This window comes from Crocuta crocuta, unplaced genomic scaffold, assembly GCF_008692635.1.
Source record: "Crocuta crocuta isolate KB4526 unplaced genomic scaffold, BGI_CrCroc_1.0 scaffold128, whole genome shotgun sequence".
Taxonomy (NCBI): domain Eukaryota; kingdom Metazoa; phylum Chordata; class Mammalia; order Carnivora; family Hyaenidae; genus Crocuta; species Crocuta crocuta.
The window spans coordinates 4,967,430-4,984,763 of record NW_027532232.1 but is presented as its reverse complement, the minus strand read 5'-3'; the positions used below and the strand labels follow the sequence as shown (position 1 = coordinate 4,984,763).

At 50.6% G+C, this 17,334-nt stretch overlaps 1 protein-coding gene and 1 long non-coding RNA gene across 2 annotated transcripts; both read right to left on the bottom strand.

Annotated features, from left to right (window-relative positions):
• Positions 1-13: 13 nt before the first annotated feature.
• Positions 14-2,114, bottom strand: LOC144242978 (uncharacterized). Its single transcript, XR_013338508.1, has 2 exons — positions 1,555-2,114; positions 14-949 (listed from the first exon to the last, which is right to left on the bottom strand). It is a non-coding gene; the product is annotated as an uncharacterized LOC144242978 (long non-coding RNA).
• Position 2,115: 1 nt separating this feature from the next.
• Positions 2,116-15,616, bottom strand: ZNF783 (zinc finger protein 783; the record flags this gene model as incomplete). Its single annotated transcript, XM_077778043.1, has 7 exons — positions 15,515-15,616; positions 14,285-14,686; positions 14,071-14,197; positions 13,772-13,900; positions 5,798-5,926; positions 4,658-4,750; positions 2,116-2,897 (listed from the first exon to the last, which is right to left on the bottom strand). Coding segments are annotated over exons 1-7 (1,764 nt in total), but the record flags the coding sequence as incomplete, so codon positions are not given.
• Between the last annotated feature and the right edge of the window lie 1,718 nt (positions 15,617-17,334).

Here is a 17,334-nt window from a genome sequence, read left to right as displayed (position 1 = left end):
ACGCAAAGACTCGTTGAGTCCCACATATTTATTGAGCACCGATGACGGCAAAGGGTCGCCCCCGTCACAGTTCTGAAGGGCCTTTAGCACCAGGACCCCACCCGTCCTTGTTTACGAAGGAGGAAGCCCAGACCCAGAGACCCAGAGCTCGGAGCGGGTTTGAGACCAGCCAAGCGCTAGTCTCCAGGGCGCTGGAGCACCGCTCTGCCCCTGCACCACGCACCATCCGTTGACTCGTTTCAGTGTAAGGAATGTTCTTTGAACACGCACTGAGGTCCAGGAAAACTCCCCAGGCCTAGCTGGGCACCCGGCACTCTGCACCCGCCGGAGCACCTGTATCTTACACAGGGCTTTCAGCATTAGAAAGGCCTAGGAACTCTGAGCCTTGAGGCGTCCCCAGGAAACACCCGAGGCAAGCTCTGGGCGCTGAGGGGTAGGCTCGGAGCAGCTCCATCTGCACCATATCCCGTCAAGAGCCCAGCCCTGATCTGTGGGGGCCCTGGTTGGGGGTGTCAGAGCAGACAAGCAAGAACGGGTGGCACCTCTTCTTCCGAAGCCCGGCGGAGCGTGGCTGAGCTCGCACAGACTTGTACAGTCACTCTTGCCTCACAGGTCATGGCAGTGTTCCCATCTGCCCCCAACGCTGTTCATGACTTTGGGGGACGCGTGAGGGTCAGAGGGGGTCGTAAGGGCACCGGGAAGCAGGCCTGAATGCTGGCCACTGCACGTAGTGCCCGAAGAATAAGACAACCATCAGAACAGCTAAGGACCCATGACTCCAGTTTGAAGATCACCCAAACCAAGGGCTGGTCTCTAAGTAGCACCCACAGTGATGTCATTAAAGAGGCACAAGATGCTGGCTGCCCTCAAGGCGTTTCCAGGAGGCCTGATACTATTGTTTGAACTTCCATGGCTTGAACCTCGTTGCTTTGGTTAAGAATTTGTTCCCCTGAAATACAAAGGGCTCATAAGGGATGTAGCCTGATGGAAAAGTCATACCTCACTCTGCACCCAAGGGACCTTCCACTCACTCCAGAAAATAAAGGGATTCTGGCTGGGAGAAAGGACTGCAATGGAACAGAGAGAGGGCCTCAAACTCGCAGGACAAAACCAAGCTTCCTATTTGCCCCATTGCCTCTAAGTCCTTTATGACCCTGAAAATGCTAAGGTGAGGTAGGATGCGCTGGGGTCAGTACCCCCTCTGACAGGTGAGGGACACGAGGCTGGAAGTGGTTGAGAAAAATTCACCCCGATCTGGCCTTTCTCTGCTACCAGCCCCAGGTTCTCGGAAACACATCCCTGTTTTAATGTGACAAGTCAGGCCCGGCAGCCCAGGCCAGGTTAACTGACCAGCCTCGGGATCTTCCTGTCGGGGAAAAGCCTCCTATGACTGAGTCTGCACCCCTCCCCTCAAACGGCCCCCCTACCACCACCAAGGAGCGTGCATCCCCATTAACACTGAGACCTTGGGGGAGGCATCACCCACTCCTGACTTGCTTCCTCAACTAATAACCAAAATCAATCATGGATGTTGGAATGCTGGGAATCGCATACCTGGGAAGGCACCCAGTTTCCAGGGCGGCAGCTAAGGCGTCCCTGCCAGCGTCCAGGCTGATGCGGACCCAGCCGTCCCCACATGCAGAGCTGGCAGAAGAATCCATGCCCCTCGGGGCTCCTGGTCCCCTTTGCAACCACACACAATACTTACAAAAGCACTAGAAAAGCTCCATAAGGGGAGGGGGCGGTGGTGGAGATTTCACAATAACAAAGAAGGAGATTCACATTTCCAGTGCCTACTCTTCAAACTGTTCACTCCGCTGCGACAAACCACGGGCCCTCGGTGTCCCCACGGCCCCTACTGCACGGGCCACCGTCTCCAGTCCTGCTGCCTGTCTCCCGTACCTGCCAAAGGCTCTCACCCACACTGGGCATCCTCTTCACCTTCAAGGATCCTTAATAAGTCAGGAATGTCGAAAAGGCAGCAAAGAGTGACAAACTTAGGAAACGGGAAACTGAGGCATCTGGTCACACACACTCACACAGTCGCCAAAAAGGCCGCCACTTCCCGTCTGACTGAAAAAAAAAATCTCTCCAAAGCTTCCCAGAATGAGGAACCAGCGNGGCGGGGCGGTGCGGGCCCGCCTGGCCCCGGGCGTGAGTCTGCATGTGCACAGCCAGGTGGTGGTTGCGGTTGAAGGCCCGGCCGCACTGGGGGCACTGGTACGGCCGTTCGCCCGTGTGGATGCGCTGGTGCCGGAAGAGGTCGGAGGGCCGGCGGAAGGCCTTGCCGCAGTAGGGACAGGAGGGCCAGCCTTGGCTGTCGCCCGTGTGCAGGCGCTGGTGCAGCAGCAGGCTCTTGCGCTGCTGGAAGAAGCGCAGACACTCGCTGCAGTGGTACACCTTGGCCGCCGGCCTGCGCCCCACGAAGGGCCGGCCTGCCAGGGAGCGGCGCCCCCCGGGATCCTCGGGCAGCCAGCGGATGACGGGGCCGGGCACCACCACCTCCCCCGGCTCCAGCGTGGAGTGCTCCTCCCCCCAGGCGGTGGGCGAGCTCCCCGGCGCCTCCCGGTGCTCCTCCTCCACGTGGCTCCGCTGGTGGATGGTCAGGTTAATCTTCAGGCGGAAACTCTGCCCGCAGTCGGGGCAGGGGAAGGCTCGCTCCCGCCGTCGAGGGAGGATGCGGGGCGGCTCCCCGGCCACCCCTCCCGGCCGCGGGTCCCCCGCCCGCACCCGTGGCACTCCGGCGGCATGAAGGCGGCCAGGGCCCCCAGGCCTGCTCCTGGGCCTTTTGGGCATTCTACACACGGTCTGGCTCCGGGGCTCCCCCAGGAAGAGCTGCGCGGGCATCATCTCGTCCTCCGATTGTGCTTCTGTCTTGACGACCACACTGCCACCACCTGGGGAAGGGAATCTCCACTGACTTCAAGTGGGCCACGCTGGCCCCCACCCAGGCCACTTGACCCAGTCCCGGCCTCCAGGCACATCCCTGGCCACATCTGCACCCACCGTGCACCTGCCTTCACGGAGTCCCTTCTCCCCCAGGAGCTCAGGGCACAGATCGGAGACTGTTCCCTCGCAAGCAGGCCCTGCCTCCTAACATCTTTCAGTCTGTTTACTGTCACACAGCCCGGAGGCTCCGATGGCCCATCCCGGGAGGCCAAGCTAAGAACATCAGGGGAGAGGAGACAAAGCCGCAAAACCAGGACCTGAGAGGTCAGATGGAGTCAAAGACAACAGGCAGGTGGGTATGGGGGAGACCTTGGACCCTGAGATACATTGGCCACGCCGGGTCCCCAAGAGTTCTGACAACTTGAGTTCCCATCTACGAATGACAGTGAGCCGTTCGGCCGCCAGACAAGGCAAGAAGCCTCAGGCGTCCAAGTGGTGGGTATCTTAGCCAGACCCTGAGCTACCCATAATGAATCTTCACTGAGCAACTCCCACCTGCCTGCCACCATGTTCTCCAGCGACAGGCAGCAGTCCCGGCTGGGCCTCAGCGTGGGTCATGCTGGGCTCTGAGGTGGGACTAACATAGGCTGCAGAGCAGGGAGAGACGGGAGGTCTGAAGCGGCACGGGGTCAGCAACAGCCCTCAGGGGTCCCTGGTGCTGGGAAGGAAGGTTCCGGCCATAGGCCCTGGGGGAACACCACATTCTGCCAGTTCCCCTCTGAGCTTCTCTGGAATCAGCACCAACTCCTGGCTTCTCAGACCTCCCCCCAGAGCCCGGGAGCTCAGCTGAGGCAGCACATGGTCTGCTCAGAGGCTGACAGCAAACCTTACCCTATGCCTATTAAGACGAAACCTTTAACCCTTACTGAGCAACTTCCAAGGTCTAGGACAAGAGGGATTTCTATTCTTGCTGAAGCGTGCACTTCACCCACAGCCCCACAGGGTGCAGTGAACTCTTAACTGCAGACCCTCCTGATGTTAGGACCTTGCAGGTCCCTGCTCACTGCAGCTTCCTGGGGACCCTCACAGATGATTCCGGACAGACTTTATTTCTATACTCGAAATGGCCCAACTGGGGGTCTCAGGTCCTATTCCCTGGGAAGGCCAAGGGTCCCAGATGTCCTGGCTTGAAGCCCATGCCCAGCTTGGACTCCCACCATGACACCAGCCCGAGGTGGGCCCAAATCTCACCTCTGCTCCCACCAAAGCAGGTGCTAGGATGGACCCGGGTGAGAACCGGATCCCTTTCTATTAGGACAGAACCCCCCCCACCACCACCAAAAGCCAGAATGGGCAACAATTGCTCTTTTTTCCTGCTCATCAGGTTGTAAGCCTGGTTTTATGGACTCCAGGTGAGGGAATGGAATTTAAGTCACATACAAACTGCGAGGTTTTGCAGGCTGTGAGCCCGGACCACTTCCCAGGGCTGCTGTGAGGCCTTTCTGTCACCAGACCGCGGGCCCGGTGCACACAGCTTGCTTTCAAGCAGCACCTTTCCACCAGGCCACACGTGAGTGGGGGAAACCAGGACCTACACGGTCTGGGTCACCGGAGCCCCAGGGCACCAGTCCCGGGAACGAGGAAGGGACCCCCTCCAGGAGGAAGCTCCTCACCAGGTCCCACTTTGCCACCTCCCACCCCACTCCCAAGGGCCCCCAAGATCCTCCGAGGCTCTGTTGTGGCCACAGGGCCTCCTCCCTTCACTCACCTGGCCCCCTGCTGGGCAGGCTGTCCGTGGGAGGGGGGGCTGGAGACTCCCCACCTGAAGAGTCTTCCTCCTGTTTAACCGAGGCTGGTGTCCCTGTGAGAGAGACTCTGTGAGGGCCTTTCCCGCCGCCAGGCTCTTGCGGGACAGCACAGGCATCTCTAAGCAGCCCCCAGACGTGTTTGAACGTCTGCCAGGAAGAGGGGGCTCCAGGGCTCTGTCCAGAGGACCGCGCGCCGCACTGGGGGACTGCCCGCCGCACCGGGGGACCGCCAACTGCACGGCCTCCGCATCAGAGGTGAGAGGAGGGCTGTGAAGGCCAGGCCCCCAGTTCCCTCTGGGCCAGTGTGGACAACTCCCTGTCACCCAGGTGCGCCTCAAAAGGACACGTGCGGGGAGGCCCCTGGGGCACACTGCCAGGCCTGCGATGGGACAAGGACACTGGCTGGGAAGGAGGGACGCGGGGGAGGGAGGGAGTGTCACCTCCAGCCTCAGCGAGCTCATCTCACCAGGGAGGGTCACAGAAATAACTGGAGAGAAAGCGACCTGCCTGAAGAGTCAGGCCCTTGGGAAGGAGGGGGAAGGGGGGCAGGAGCTAGCGAAGCGCAGTCTGGAGGCAGAGAACGAGGCTCCGGGTTATGCTAAATGCCTTCTGACACTCCATTCCTGGGAACGGATGGACAGAAATTTCCTCTAAACACAAGCAGGAAGAGACCTCTCGAAGTGGGGCGGGGTGTGTGTGTGTGTGTGTGAAGGTGCAGAGCCCCTCACAGGCCTCCAGAAAGAGGACGTCTACGGAGAAACGCACATGCCGGGGCTGTCCCAGGCGTGTGACATAGGTCGCCCGGTTCGTGTGACCAGTGTGGGAGGCCCAGCACCTGCCCTCGTGTGCCCTTCCCGCGCCCCAGCCAGGCCTTGGGGACCTACGCCTGTGCTCACACCACCTTCTCCTGCTGAAAATGCCCTTGGTTCCCAGCCCAAATCTACTCTTCCTCCAAGGCCTGTCTCAGGGGTCCCCTTTCCAGGCAGCCAGGTCCCCGCCACCCCTCCCACCCTCCGGCTTTAGCACGTGTCCTCAGCACCGCCTGTGTGGGACTGCGGTGGAGGCGCTGTCCACACCGCTGCCCGGCGGCCCCCACTCACCGGTGCTCGCTCCCGCCACGGCTGCCCCTGCTTCTGAGTCTTGCTGGTGCTTGGGGGCCTGCCCTTCGTTTGGCTCGTCCTGGGTGGGGCTGACGGGGCTGTGGATGTGCTCTGGGTGTGGAGGGAGGCCTGGAGAACGCAAATCAGGGATGCTAAGGACAACGCAGGGGTGCCCCGGGCGGCGGGAGCCTCTGAGGAATGGCTACCTGCAGTCCCTGGGACTGGGGGGCTGGGGGTGGGGCATCAGGTCAAACCCACGTTATGGTATTGCAGGGGACTTCATGGACCATTAGTGGCTAAAAGACAAGGAAAAGAGACAGCATAGTAACTTATGCGATAGTACCAGACGGGCCACGACACAGCAGGGCCAAGGACTTGGCTTTTTGGCAACTCCCAGCTCAGAACAGCACAACAGTGGCTCCCAATCACGCGTCCTAGAGCAGGCTGATGTAGAAGGACCCCCTCAGAAGCACCCCAAGACACTCATCACTATGACTCCAGGGTAGGCCTAGGAAGTATGCATTTTTAAAAAAGCTTCCAGGGCAAAAGACAGGAACAAAGAGTTCGTGGGATAAGAATTTTAAATGGCCCATAAAAAAATAAAGATACTCAACCACACTCATATCAGAGAGGTACCATTAAAAATACACCGTTGCACAGGGTGCCTGGGTGGCTCAGTCAGTTAAGCGTCCAACATCCAACCTCGACTCAAGTCATGAGCTTGTGGTTTGTGAGTTCCAGCCCTGCTGGAACTGTGCGGATAGCTCAGAGCCTGGAGCCTGCTTCAGATTCTGCGTCTCCCTCTCTCTCTGCCCCTCCCCCACTCGCGCTGTCTCTCTCTCTCTCTCAAAAATAAACATTAAAAACTAAATACGCTGTTGCCAAAGCCAAATTCTACAAGAAAACTACAGACCAATATCTCTTATGAACACTGATGCAAAAATCCTCAACAAATTACTAGCAAATCAAAATCAGCATATTAAACACCATGACCAGTGGAGTTTATGCCTGGAATGCAGGGTTGGTTCAACATATGAAACTAGATCAGTGGAATACACCATATTAACACCCCATGATCATCTCAATTGATGCTGAAAAAGCATCTGGCAAAATTAAACACTCTTGCATGGTAAAACCACTCAACAGACTACACATAGAAAGAAATTATCTCAGGGCACCTGGGTGGCTCAGTCGATTAAGCATCTCACTCCTGATGTCAGTTCAGATCAAAATCTCACGGTTTGGTGAGATCAAGGCCCACATCGGGCTCTGCACTGACAGCATGGAGCCTGCTTGGGATTCTCTCTCTGCTTCTCTGTCACTCATGCTCATGTGCTCGCTCTCTCTCTCAAATAAATAAAAATAACAACAAAAACTATCTCAACATAATAAAAGCCATATATGAAAAATCCACAGTACCACCATATTCAATGGTCAAAGAATGAAAGTGAATTTTCCCCTAAGATTAGGAACAAGGCAAAGATGTCTATTTTTTACCACCTATTCAACAAAGGACTGGAAATTCTAACCAGAGCAAGTAAGCAAGAAAAAGAAATAAAAAACACCCAAATTGCAAAGGAAAAAGTAAAATTATCTGTTCACAGATAATATATGCAGAAAACCCTAAATATTCCACAAAAAAGACTGTAAGAACCACAAATGAATTCAACAAATTAGCAGGACAAAAGTCAATATACAAAAATCAGCTGCATTTCTATGCACTAAGAAACAAACTATTTGAAAAGGCAATTACAAAAACAATTCCACTTAACAACAGTATCAAAAAGAATGAAACACTCAAGGAATAACTTAACCAAGGAAGTGAAAGATTTTTACAATGAAAACTACGAAACACTGCAGACAGAGGGGCGCCTGGGTGGCTTAGTCATGTAAGCCCTGACTTGGGTTTCAGCGCAGGTCGTGATCTCACAGTTTGTGAGTTCGAGCTCCATGCGGGGATCTGCACTGACACCACAGCCTGCTTGGGATTCTCTCTTTCCCTCTCTCTGCCCCTCCCAGGCTCACTTGTGCTCTCTCTCTCAAAATACATACATACACACACACACACATACATACATAAAATAAACATTAAAAAAACACTGCAGTAAGAAATTAAAGGCAGACATAAGTGTAAACATTTCATGTTCGTGGACGGGAAGACTTAATATTATGGTGTCAATACTACCAAACTGATCTACAGATTCAAGACAATCTCTATCAAAGCCTCAATGATATTTTTTTTACAGAAATAGAAAAACCCATCCTAAAATTCATATGGAGTCTCAAGGGACCTCAAATAGCAAAAATAATATTGAGAAGGAAGAACAAAGTTGAAAGACTTCCTGATCTCAAAACTTATTATGCAGCCACAGAAATAAATCCCAAGTGTGGAAGTACTGACACAAAACAGAATAAATAGACAGAGAACAAAGACATAAACCTTCATATATGTGGTCAAAAGATATTTGAGAAGGGTCCCAAGACCACTCAATGGGGAAAGGACTTTTTCACAAATGGCGCTGGGGAAACTGCACATCCACACGCAGAAGAATAAAGTTGGATCCTTATCTAATTCCATCTACAAAAATTAGCTCAAGATGAATCAAAGATCTAAATATAAGACGTGAAATATAAAACTGTCAGAAGAAAACATAGGACAAAAGCTTCAGGACATTGGATTTGGCAATGATTCCTTGGATATGACACCAAAGGCACAGATAATAAGAGAAAAAAGTAGACAAATAGGGCTTCCTGAAAACTTTTTAAATATGTACATTGAAACATACTATTGAGTTAAGAGGCGATCCACAGAACAGGAGAAAATATTTGCAAGTCACCTATCTGACAAGGTGTTAATACCAAGAATGTGTAGAGAGCTCTTAAAACTCAGTAACAGATGGGGCACCTGGGTGTCTCAGGGCTCACTTGGTTGGGCATCCAACTTCGGCGCAGGTCATGATCTCACAGCTTGTGATTTCAAGCTCCACATTGGGCTGTCTGCTGTCAGCATAGAGCCCGCTTGGGATCTTCTGTCCCCTCTCTCTGTGCCCCTCTCCCAGTGGTTTTTTTTCTCCCCCCCCCCCCCCCTCAAAATAAGTAAACTTTAAAAAAATCTCAATAACAGAAAAACAACCTGACTCAAAAATGGGCAAACGACTTGAATAGGCATTTCCCCAAAGAAGATATACGAAAGGCCAATAGGCATGTGAAAAGATGCTTGGCATCACTCATCATCAGGGAAATGATGGCTATTATTAAAAAGAAACAACAGAAAATAGTAAGTGTTGGTAGGAACACAGAGAATTGGAACCTTGGCACACTGTAGGTGAGAATATAAGATGGTACAGTCACTATGGAAGTGTGACAGTCCTCAAAAAATTAAAAATAGAATTACCATATGATCCAGCAATTCCACTTAGAAGTATACACCGAAAAGAACTCAAGGCAGAGTGTCTAAGAGATATTTGTACACGCATGATCATAGCAGTGCTATGCACAATAGCTAAAGCACAGAAACAACCCAAGTGTCCATCGGCAGGATGAATGGCTAAGCAAACTGTGGTACACACATACAAGAGAGTATTTATTTAGACTTAAAAAGGAAAGAAAGTCTGACACAGTCTACAACATGGGTGAACCTTAAGGACATTATGCTAAGTGAAATAAGCCAGTCACAAAAAGACAAATACTGTATGAGTCCACTGATATGAACTACTTGGAGTAGACAAAATCATACAATGACAGAATGTAGAACTGTGGTTGGCAGGGGCTAGGGGAGGGGACAGAACGAGGGATTACTGTTTAATGGGTACAGTGTTTCAGTTTTACAGTTTGTGGTTTTCCAAGGTAAAGAGAGTTCTGGAGATGGGTGGAGGTGATGACTGCATGACATTATCGATGTATTTAATTAATACCGTCGAACGGCACACCCCAAAATGGCAAAGATGGTAAATTTTATGTTATGTGCATTTGACCATAATACGAAAAAGAGAAAACAGAAATGAAACACTGATACACGGTACACCATGGATGAACCTTGAAAACATTATGCTAAGGGAAATAAGCCAGAGTCAAAAGACCGTACATTGTAAGATGCCATTTATACAAAACGTCCAGGCAAGGCAAGTGTATAGTCAGAAACGTGTGTCATTCTTAGAGCTGGGGGAGCTGGGTTGGGGTGTGACAGCTGCAGGGTACTGGGTATGTGTCTGAGGTGATGAAAGTTTTATAAAACTGACTGTGGTGTTTGCCAGTTGCGCATATCTATGAATGTGCTAGAAACCACTGGACTGTACACTTTAAATTGGTTGAGTTGTATGGGAGTTAGTTATATCTAATAAAGTTGTTATTTAAACACACACACACACAACTATACTGACATACTTCTTACCTATTAGGCAGACAAAAATTCTACAAGCTTGACCACTTTCTCCGCTAGCAGGGCCAGTGGGGAAGGATGTTCTCTTTCACGACACTGAGGGAGATGCGAATGGTACACACCCCACGGAGGGATATTTGGTGGTAAGTTCTGGCAAATTTACACATGCCTTTAGCTCTGACCCCGCAGCGCAGCTCCTAGGAATCTATCCCAAAGATGCACTGGCAAAAATATGAATTGCCTTATGCACAATGTAGTTCCTACAGCATTATGTCTATCAGTATATTTCTAAACCCTGGAAATACCCAGAGGTCCATCACTGGGGATCAGGTAGACAGACTATGGTATATGAAGCCGCAGAATGTTCCGCATCCACAAAAGAAAGGAGAACGATCTGTACGTATACATGTGAAGTGATCTCCAGGGTAGATTGTATGAGACAGGGATGGGGGCCTGGGGCAGATGTATCTCTGTGTTACTTATCTTTTCAAAAGGAAACACCAGAAGTATAAACAAGAAACTAACACAAATGGTTCTCTATAGGGACAGGGAGGGGACAAAGATGGAAACAAGACTTCCCTGAATGTATCCTGTTAAACCAATCTGACTTTGCAAACATAATGTGCCTCATACAAAATGTTAAATCAAAAAGTAAACAGAGCCGTTTCTAAACATCTAAAAATAAATAGAAACAAACGAGCTTAACCGTATATCAAGCTGATGGCATAACCACATAGAGAAAATAATTATTTCAAGTGACTTTAAAAGGCATTATTTTGTCTGTAAGTCCTGAATGGAATGCATTCAGAAGACAAAAAGAGCTGAAAAATAAATAAATAAATAAATAAATAAATAAATAAATAAAATCTCAGGCTTTGACCAAAAATCTAATTGTTTAAGATTTCCACGTAAAAGAAAAGTGACATACAGTGTAAGGTCAAAGGATGTTAAATTTAAATTAGAAATATCACTATGAACTCGTGATTTTTTTTTCTTTACAAAAATAGCTATTTTCTCAAAAACCCCACACATTTTCTGAAAAGGTTTAGAAATAATGCCCCAAAGTGGCCACTACCTGCACTCATATTGTGGTCTCCAAATATCATTCATCACTGAAAGGAATTAAAACTCCATGGAGAAATTTGCATTCCAGGTCTGGGCAGGAAATACAGTAGATGATTCTAGAGCATCTTATGGTAACTGAAAGCCACTGAAGCACACCAAAATGACCTAAAGGCCAATGTAAGGGGGCTTCCATGAGCCACAGATGGGGACAATTTAAGCATAAAAAATAATGGCTGCAAAGGACTGGCACACATAACATATTCAACAGTCTATGAAGTCATCATCATCGTCATCGTCATCATCATCATAATTTTAAAAGCTCAAGCTCAAGTATTGGTCACCTTTGCTGGTTTCTAAGGCAGTAGCTCTTCATTCTGAAAAATGATGAAGGAAAAGAATTAAGCCTTTTCTTTACAGACTGTATTTCAGGGGAACTAAAAGAGTTGATTCGGGAAATTACTCTTTACAAAAGAATTTCAGCTACTCAGTGCATAAGTAGGACAGAATCGCACCATTTCACAGTCCCTAATGGAGTAACAAATCCAGGCAATCACGTTCAGTGGCTACTGAAGTCACCGGGCGAGAAGGGACAGGGAACTTTAGAAGAGAAGCGTAAGGCGGATGATGACTGGAAAGCAGGCCAGTGGAGCCTCTGTGCTTCCTGACGTGTAGCAGGCAGCACACAGCACCACCTTGGACATAATCTTCCCTGTAACATTCCACCCGAATCTAAATAAGCCTCCTGATCTCCCAGTTTATAGGAAATGCAAAAAATGGAAGAACAATAAATGACACCAAATCCAGAACATGGGAAATAGTGGCATTTAAAAAGGTATATGACGTGGCACACCTGGGTGGCTCAGTTGGCTGTGTTCGACCCTTTTTTTTTTTTTTTTTTAAAGGTTTATTTGTTTTTGAGAGCGAGCACAGGGGCAGGGGGGAGGTTCAAGTTCACGAACTGCGAGATCATGACCTGAGCTGAAGTTGGACGCTTCACGGACTGTGTCACCCAGGCACCCCAGTTAAGCGCCTGACTCTTGATTTGGGCTCAGGTCATGATTTCACGGTTTGGGAGATCGAGCCCCGTGTCGGGCACTGTACTGATAGTGCCTGCCTGGGATTCTCTCTCCTTCTCTCTCGGCCCTTCCCAGGCTCTGATGCGCACATGCGCTCTCACTCTCAAAATAAATAAGTAAACTTAAAAAAAAAAAAAAAAACCTACTAAAAAGATAAATGACGTTAGAAGCTCAAACAAATAAATTACGTTAAGGGGGGGGGCGGTCCATCAACTGAAGAGCGGAGCAACGGAATGTGTCACGTACACCTGTCCGACGAGTGCAGGAGGTGGGTGAGACTCAAACACAACCTCAGTGAAAGCAGGCAGACACAGAAGGTCACACACAGTAGGATTCCACTTGCGAGAACCATCTAGAAGAGGCAAATCTACAGAGATGGAAAGCAGGTCAGCAGCTGCCTCAGGCTGGGCCACAAGGGGAGGGAAACGCTAACAACTAGAGGTTTCTCTTTGGTGGACAAGAAAGGTCTAAAAACAGACTGTGATGACAGTCACAAAACTGTGAATGCAGTAAAAACGTCGACGGAGGTGTATATGAATTGTTTGGCAAGTTACCTCGTCTCAGTAAAGCTGCTAAGTGGCAGGGGAGGCTTTCCCAGGCTTTTTAACAGATTTTTTATAAATGGAATACAATATGTGGACTTTGGTGGACTAGAATTAGGACAGCACCTATAGAAAATATTTTGGCGACGATCGGGGGGTGGGGGTGGGGGAATCAGAGCACGGACTAGGGAGGAGATGCTAATCTCTGGGTGTGACAGTGGTATTTTGGTATTTACATTCAGAGAAACGAAAGAAAGAGACGGATGAAGCCAACGTGGCAAACTCCTGATGGTTGCTGAATGTGCGCGACTATCACTTGGGGATTCGCTTACTCGTCTCAACTTTCATCTTTTTTTTTTCCATTTTGTTAAAAACAAAAACAAACAAAAAAAAACCTCCCAGAAGATTCTGGCATGCTGTCAACTTTGGGACCACTGTCGTACATCACCCCAGCTGGCCAGGTGACGTCTGCCCTGGCCGCCCCTCTGAGAGAGCCATCTCCACAAACCGAAGGCAGTACACGACAGGCCTCACAGCCTCAGGTGACATTGGGGAGCAGAGGTGGGAGGGCAGCAATGTACTGGTGCCATCAGGGTCACTGTCAGGAATAAGCTCCCACTGACACAATGCTCAGCATGTGTACACTTCACTTTGTGTCTGTCATGGGATCCTCAACAATAACCAAGCGCATGACGCCAGCACTGCCGGCCCCTTCATTCAGAAGCAGAAACCATAGGCTCTAAGGTGAAAGCTGTGCCCCTGCCTGTGACCAGGCTGGCCTACGACAGAGTGGGCCCCACTTTGGGTAAAGGGGCCTATGCTTCCTTCCTGGCCTCATAGCATGTCTGGAAATCCTGTCTGCAGATCAGGGCTCTGATTCCGTGTGCCCACCCTCCTCCTCACGCACACTCACCAGGGCTGGGCCTCCTGGGACGTGCTGCCTCTCTCTCACTCCCCTCCTCGTGGCCCCACAGGCCTTCGGGACAAGGCTTCTCTCCCCTCTCCATCTGGGTTAGGATGTCTGGTTTGGAGATGGCATAATCTGCATATAGAATGGAAGGAAAGCTGGATCAGGACTGGACGCCTGTCACCCGGCTGCCCACAGAGATGGAGAGACACGGAGAAGAACAGAAGTCAAAGCAAAGACAGAGACTGCCCTGCCAGAGACCAATCTGTGGATGCAGACCCAGATCCCCACCGACGCAGCCTTACCCAGGGACACCAGCATCTCATAGTTGCCCCTCATCACGTGCTTGTACAGCTCCTTCTGCCACTCGTCCAGCTTGCCCCACTCCAGCTCAGAAAAATACACGGCCACGTCATCAAAGGTCAGGGGCACCTGGAACCACAAGCATCACGTGCGCTCACCCACACACTTACAGGCACACCCGTCGGGCGGTCCCACCCGCAGGTGCCCGAGGGATACCTTGGGGACTTCCCCCTTGCTGCTCGGCGGCAGGCGCAGGATCCAGAAGTTTCTGTTTCTCAGCAGGTTCTCCATGTTCTCCAGCCGCCTCTGCAGCAGCCCGTACTCCTGCAGCAGCGTCCCCAGCACGGCCCACTTGCCCTCCATGTGGTTCCCGAACTCCACGGCCGTCTTCTCGCAGTCGGCCAGCTTCTTCTCGGCCGTCCCCGTCCGCCCCTCCAGATTCAGCAAGCGGGCCAAACAGGAGTCCACCTTCTTCTCCAAGGCCTGGATGGCAGCCACCACGGTCCACAGTGTGATCTCCGTGGAGTATAGGTATGAGTTCTTCTCAGCAGCTGGCTGGGGTGACAAAGAAGGTGTCGAAGGGCTTTCATCCCCTGTTTGCTTGTCCTTCTCTGGAGCCTGTCCACATGAGAAAGGGGATGTGGTATCACAATTATACAATCATACACAATTATATGCTTGGATGGTGCATATAACTCTTGAGAGTCTAACTCTTGATTTCAGCTCAGGTCATGATCTCACAGTTCATGGGATCGAGCCCTACTTAGGACTGTGCACTGACAGTGAGACCCTGCTTAGGATTCTCTCTCTCCCTCTCTCTCTCTGCCCTTCCCCTGCACGTGCACGCATTTTCTCCCATAAAATAAACATGAAAAAATATGATACAATCCAAATGCGTATTTCAGAAAGAAGCCTCACAATGACACTTGCCCTGATAAAGCCCATCAGGGATCTTGAGGGCCAGGCAGCAGTGGGGGATGAGAGGCACAGACATAAGTTAGGAGTGTGGACTCAGGGTCAGGAAACACTGGCTGGACCAAGGTGTTAGCAAGCAGAAAACAGGAGGAAAAACATGGCCAACGACAGAAAGAATCTGTGGTCTCAGGTGACTCCCACCTGGGGTCTTAGTCTCCTCTTCTGCCAGTGAAGGGACAGGCTTTAAAGCACAGAAGACATGAGGTGTGCAGAGAGCCTGGGTGCAATTGGCGACTCCTCCCACTTGCAAGCTGGCTGACTTTAGGCAAGGTTTTTACACATCTTTCAACTTCACTTCCACGTCCAGAAAATGGAACAGTAATAGTGCCCACATGGTAGGATTGTGAGAATTAAGGACACAATCTTTGTTGAAAGCACCTGGTGCAATGTCCAGTATGTGTTAAATACTCAATACGTGTGAACCCTCTGTTGATTTGATTCAGTTAAGATGATAATGATAAGGATGCTGACAAAGACGATGATGATAATGATGGTGATGACGACGATGATAATCTGGCTCTGGGACACAGCATGAAACAGTTTGCATGAGCTTTTTTCCTCCACCTCTTTCATTTCATCATCCTTCGGCACCTTGGAAAGTTTCTCAAGTGCCTTAGCTCAGTGCCTGGTGCACAAGCCTCCCTGGAGCATGTGCCATGGCCCGGTCCCAGGACACGCTGCTAAAAGCCTTGTTGGAAGGATGAACTGACTCCTTACTCCTCCGTTTCACTCATCCTTCACGGTCAAGCCACCATCAAGTCCTCTCTCCATCTGGCTTCCAAAATGATCTCAAATCCATCCTCTTCTCCCTATCTCCACTGCTCTCACCTAGCCCAAGCTGCTGCAATGCTGCCTGATTTCCCCCACTTCACCTTCTCCTCCTCAATACACTTTCCAGAGTAGTCAGGAAGCTTTAAAAAACACAGGCTAGGGGACGCCTGGGTGGCTCAGTCGGTTAAGCATCCCGCTTCAGCTCAGGTCATGATCTCATTGTTCGTGGGTTCGAGGCCCGTATCAGGCTGTGCTGACACCTACCTCAGAGCCTGGAGCCTGTCTTCAGATTCTGTATCCCCTCTCTCTCTGACCCTCTCCTGCTCACGCTCTCTCAAAAATAAATAAAACATTAAAAAAACAAAAAAAACACAGGCTATGGGCCCCTCGGTGGCTCAGTAGGTTAAGCCTCCGACTTCGACTCAGGCCATGAATTTGTGGTTTGTGAGTTCGAGCCCCGCATCGGGCTCTGTGCTAATAGCTCAGAACCTGGAGCCTGCTTCGGATTCTGTGTCTCCCTCTCTCTGTTCCTTCCCTGCTCGCACTATCTCTCGCTCTCTCTCAAAAATAAAAAACAAACAAACAGGCTAGACCATTGTAGTCCCCTGCTCAAAACTCTTCAACAGCTTCCCAGTGTACTTAGAATAGAATCTAAACTTCTCAGACCTCAGCGTGCCTCTCTGACCTTGTTTATTTACTATACTCTGGCCACCCCAGTCTCTTTGGATTCCTAGGACACACACCCCTCCTCCGTGTCTGCTTTAGCTCTCCCTGCACCTCTCTGTGTCTAGCTTCCTCTCATATTTAAGGCCCAAAGCCTCCTAGAGACCTTCACTGACTAACACATCTAAGAGGCCCCCGTGAGTCCCTTCTTTCCCAGCACTAACAATCCATGATGATTCTATGCATCTATCTGCCTGTGGTATGGTTTGTTTCCACCAGAACATGGGTTCCCGAGAGTGTGTTTGCGATTTCCAGGTGTATTTCTGGCTTTTTAAAACATTTTTTAATGTTTTATTTATTTCTGAGAGATTGAGAGAGAGAGAGAAAGCGTGAGCAGGGAAGATCAGGGAGAGACACACACACACAGAATCTGAAGCAGGCTCCAGGATCTGAGCTAGCTGTCAGCACAGAGCCCCACACAGGCCCAAACCCATGGACCGTGAGATCATGACCTGAGCTGAAGTCCGACGCTTAACCGATTGAGCCACCCAGGCGCCCCAGTATTTCTGGCTTCTAAAAGAGTGCCTCTCTCACTGCAGATGCTCAGGTGGGAATGCAGAAAAAATGATGTGGTTCTTCCTTCTCCAGGAGAAAACTTCTGTACCGAAACAGCCATGACAAACAACAGGCTATGATGGGCTAACAATAGTTGGGGCGCAAATCTGTCCTGTTTGGGCAGTTTCTCAGGAGTCTCAGGTACTGTAAGACGGCAGAGGGAAAGGAGTGAATGGTTAGGAATGGCCAGAAAAAGTTCTGAGGGAATGGGGCGGGGGAGGGGGGGGCGGTGCCAGAACCGC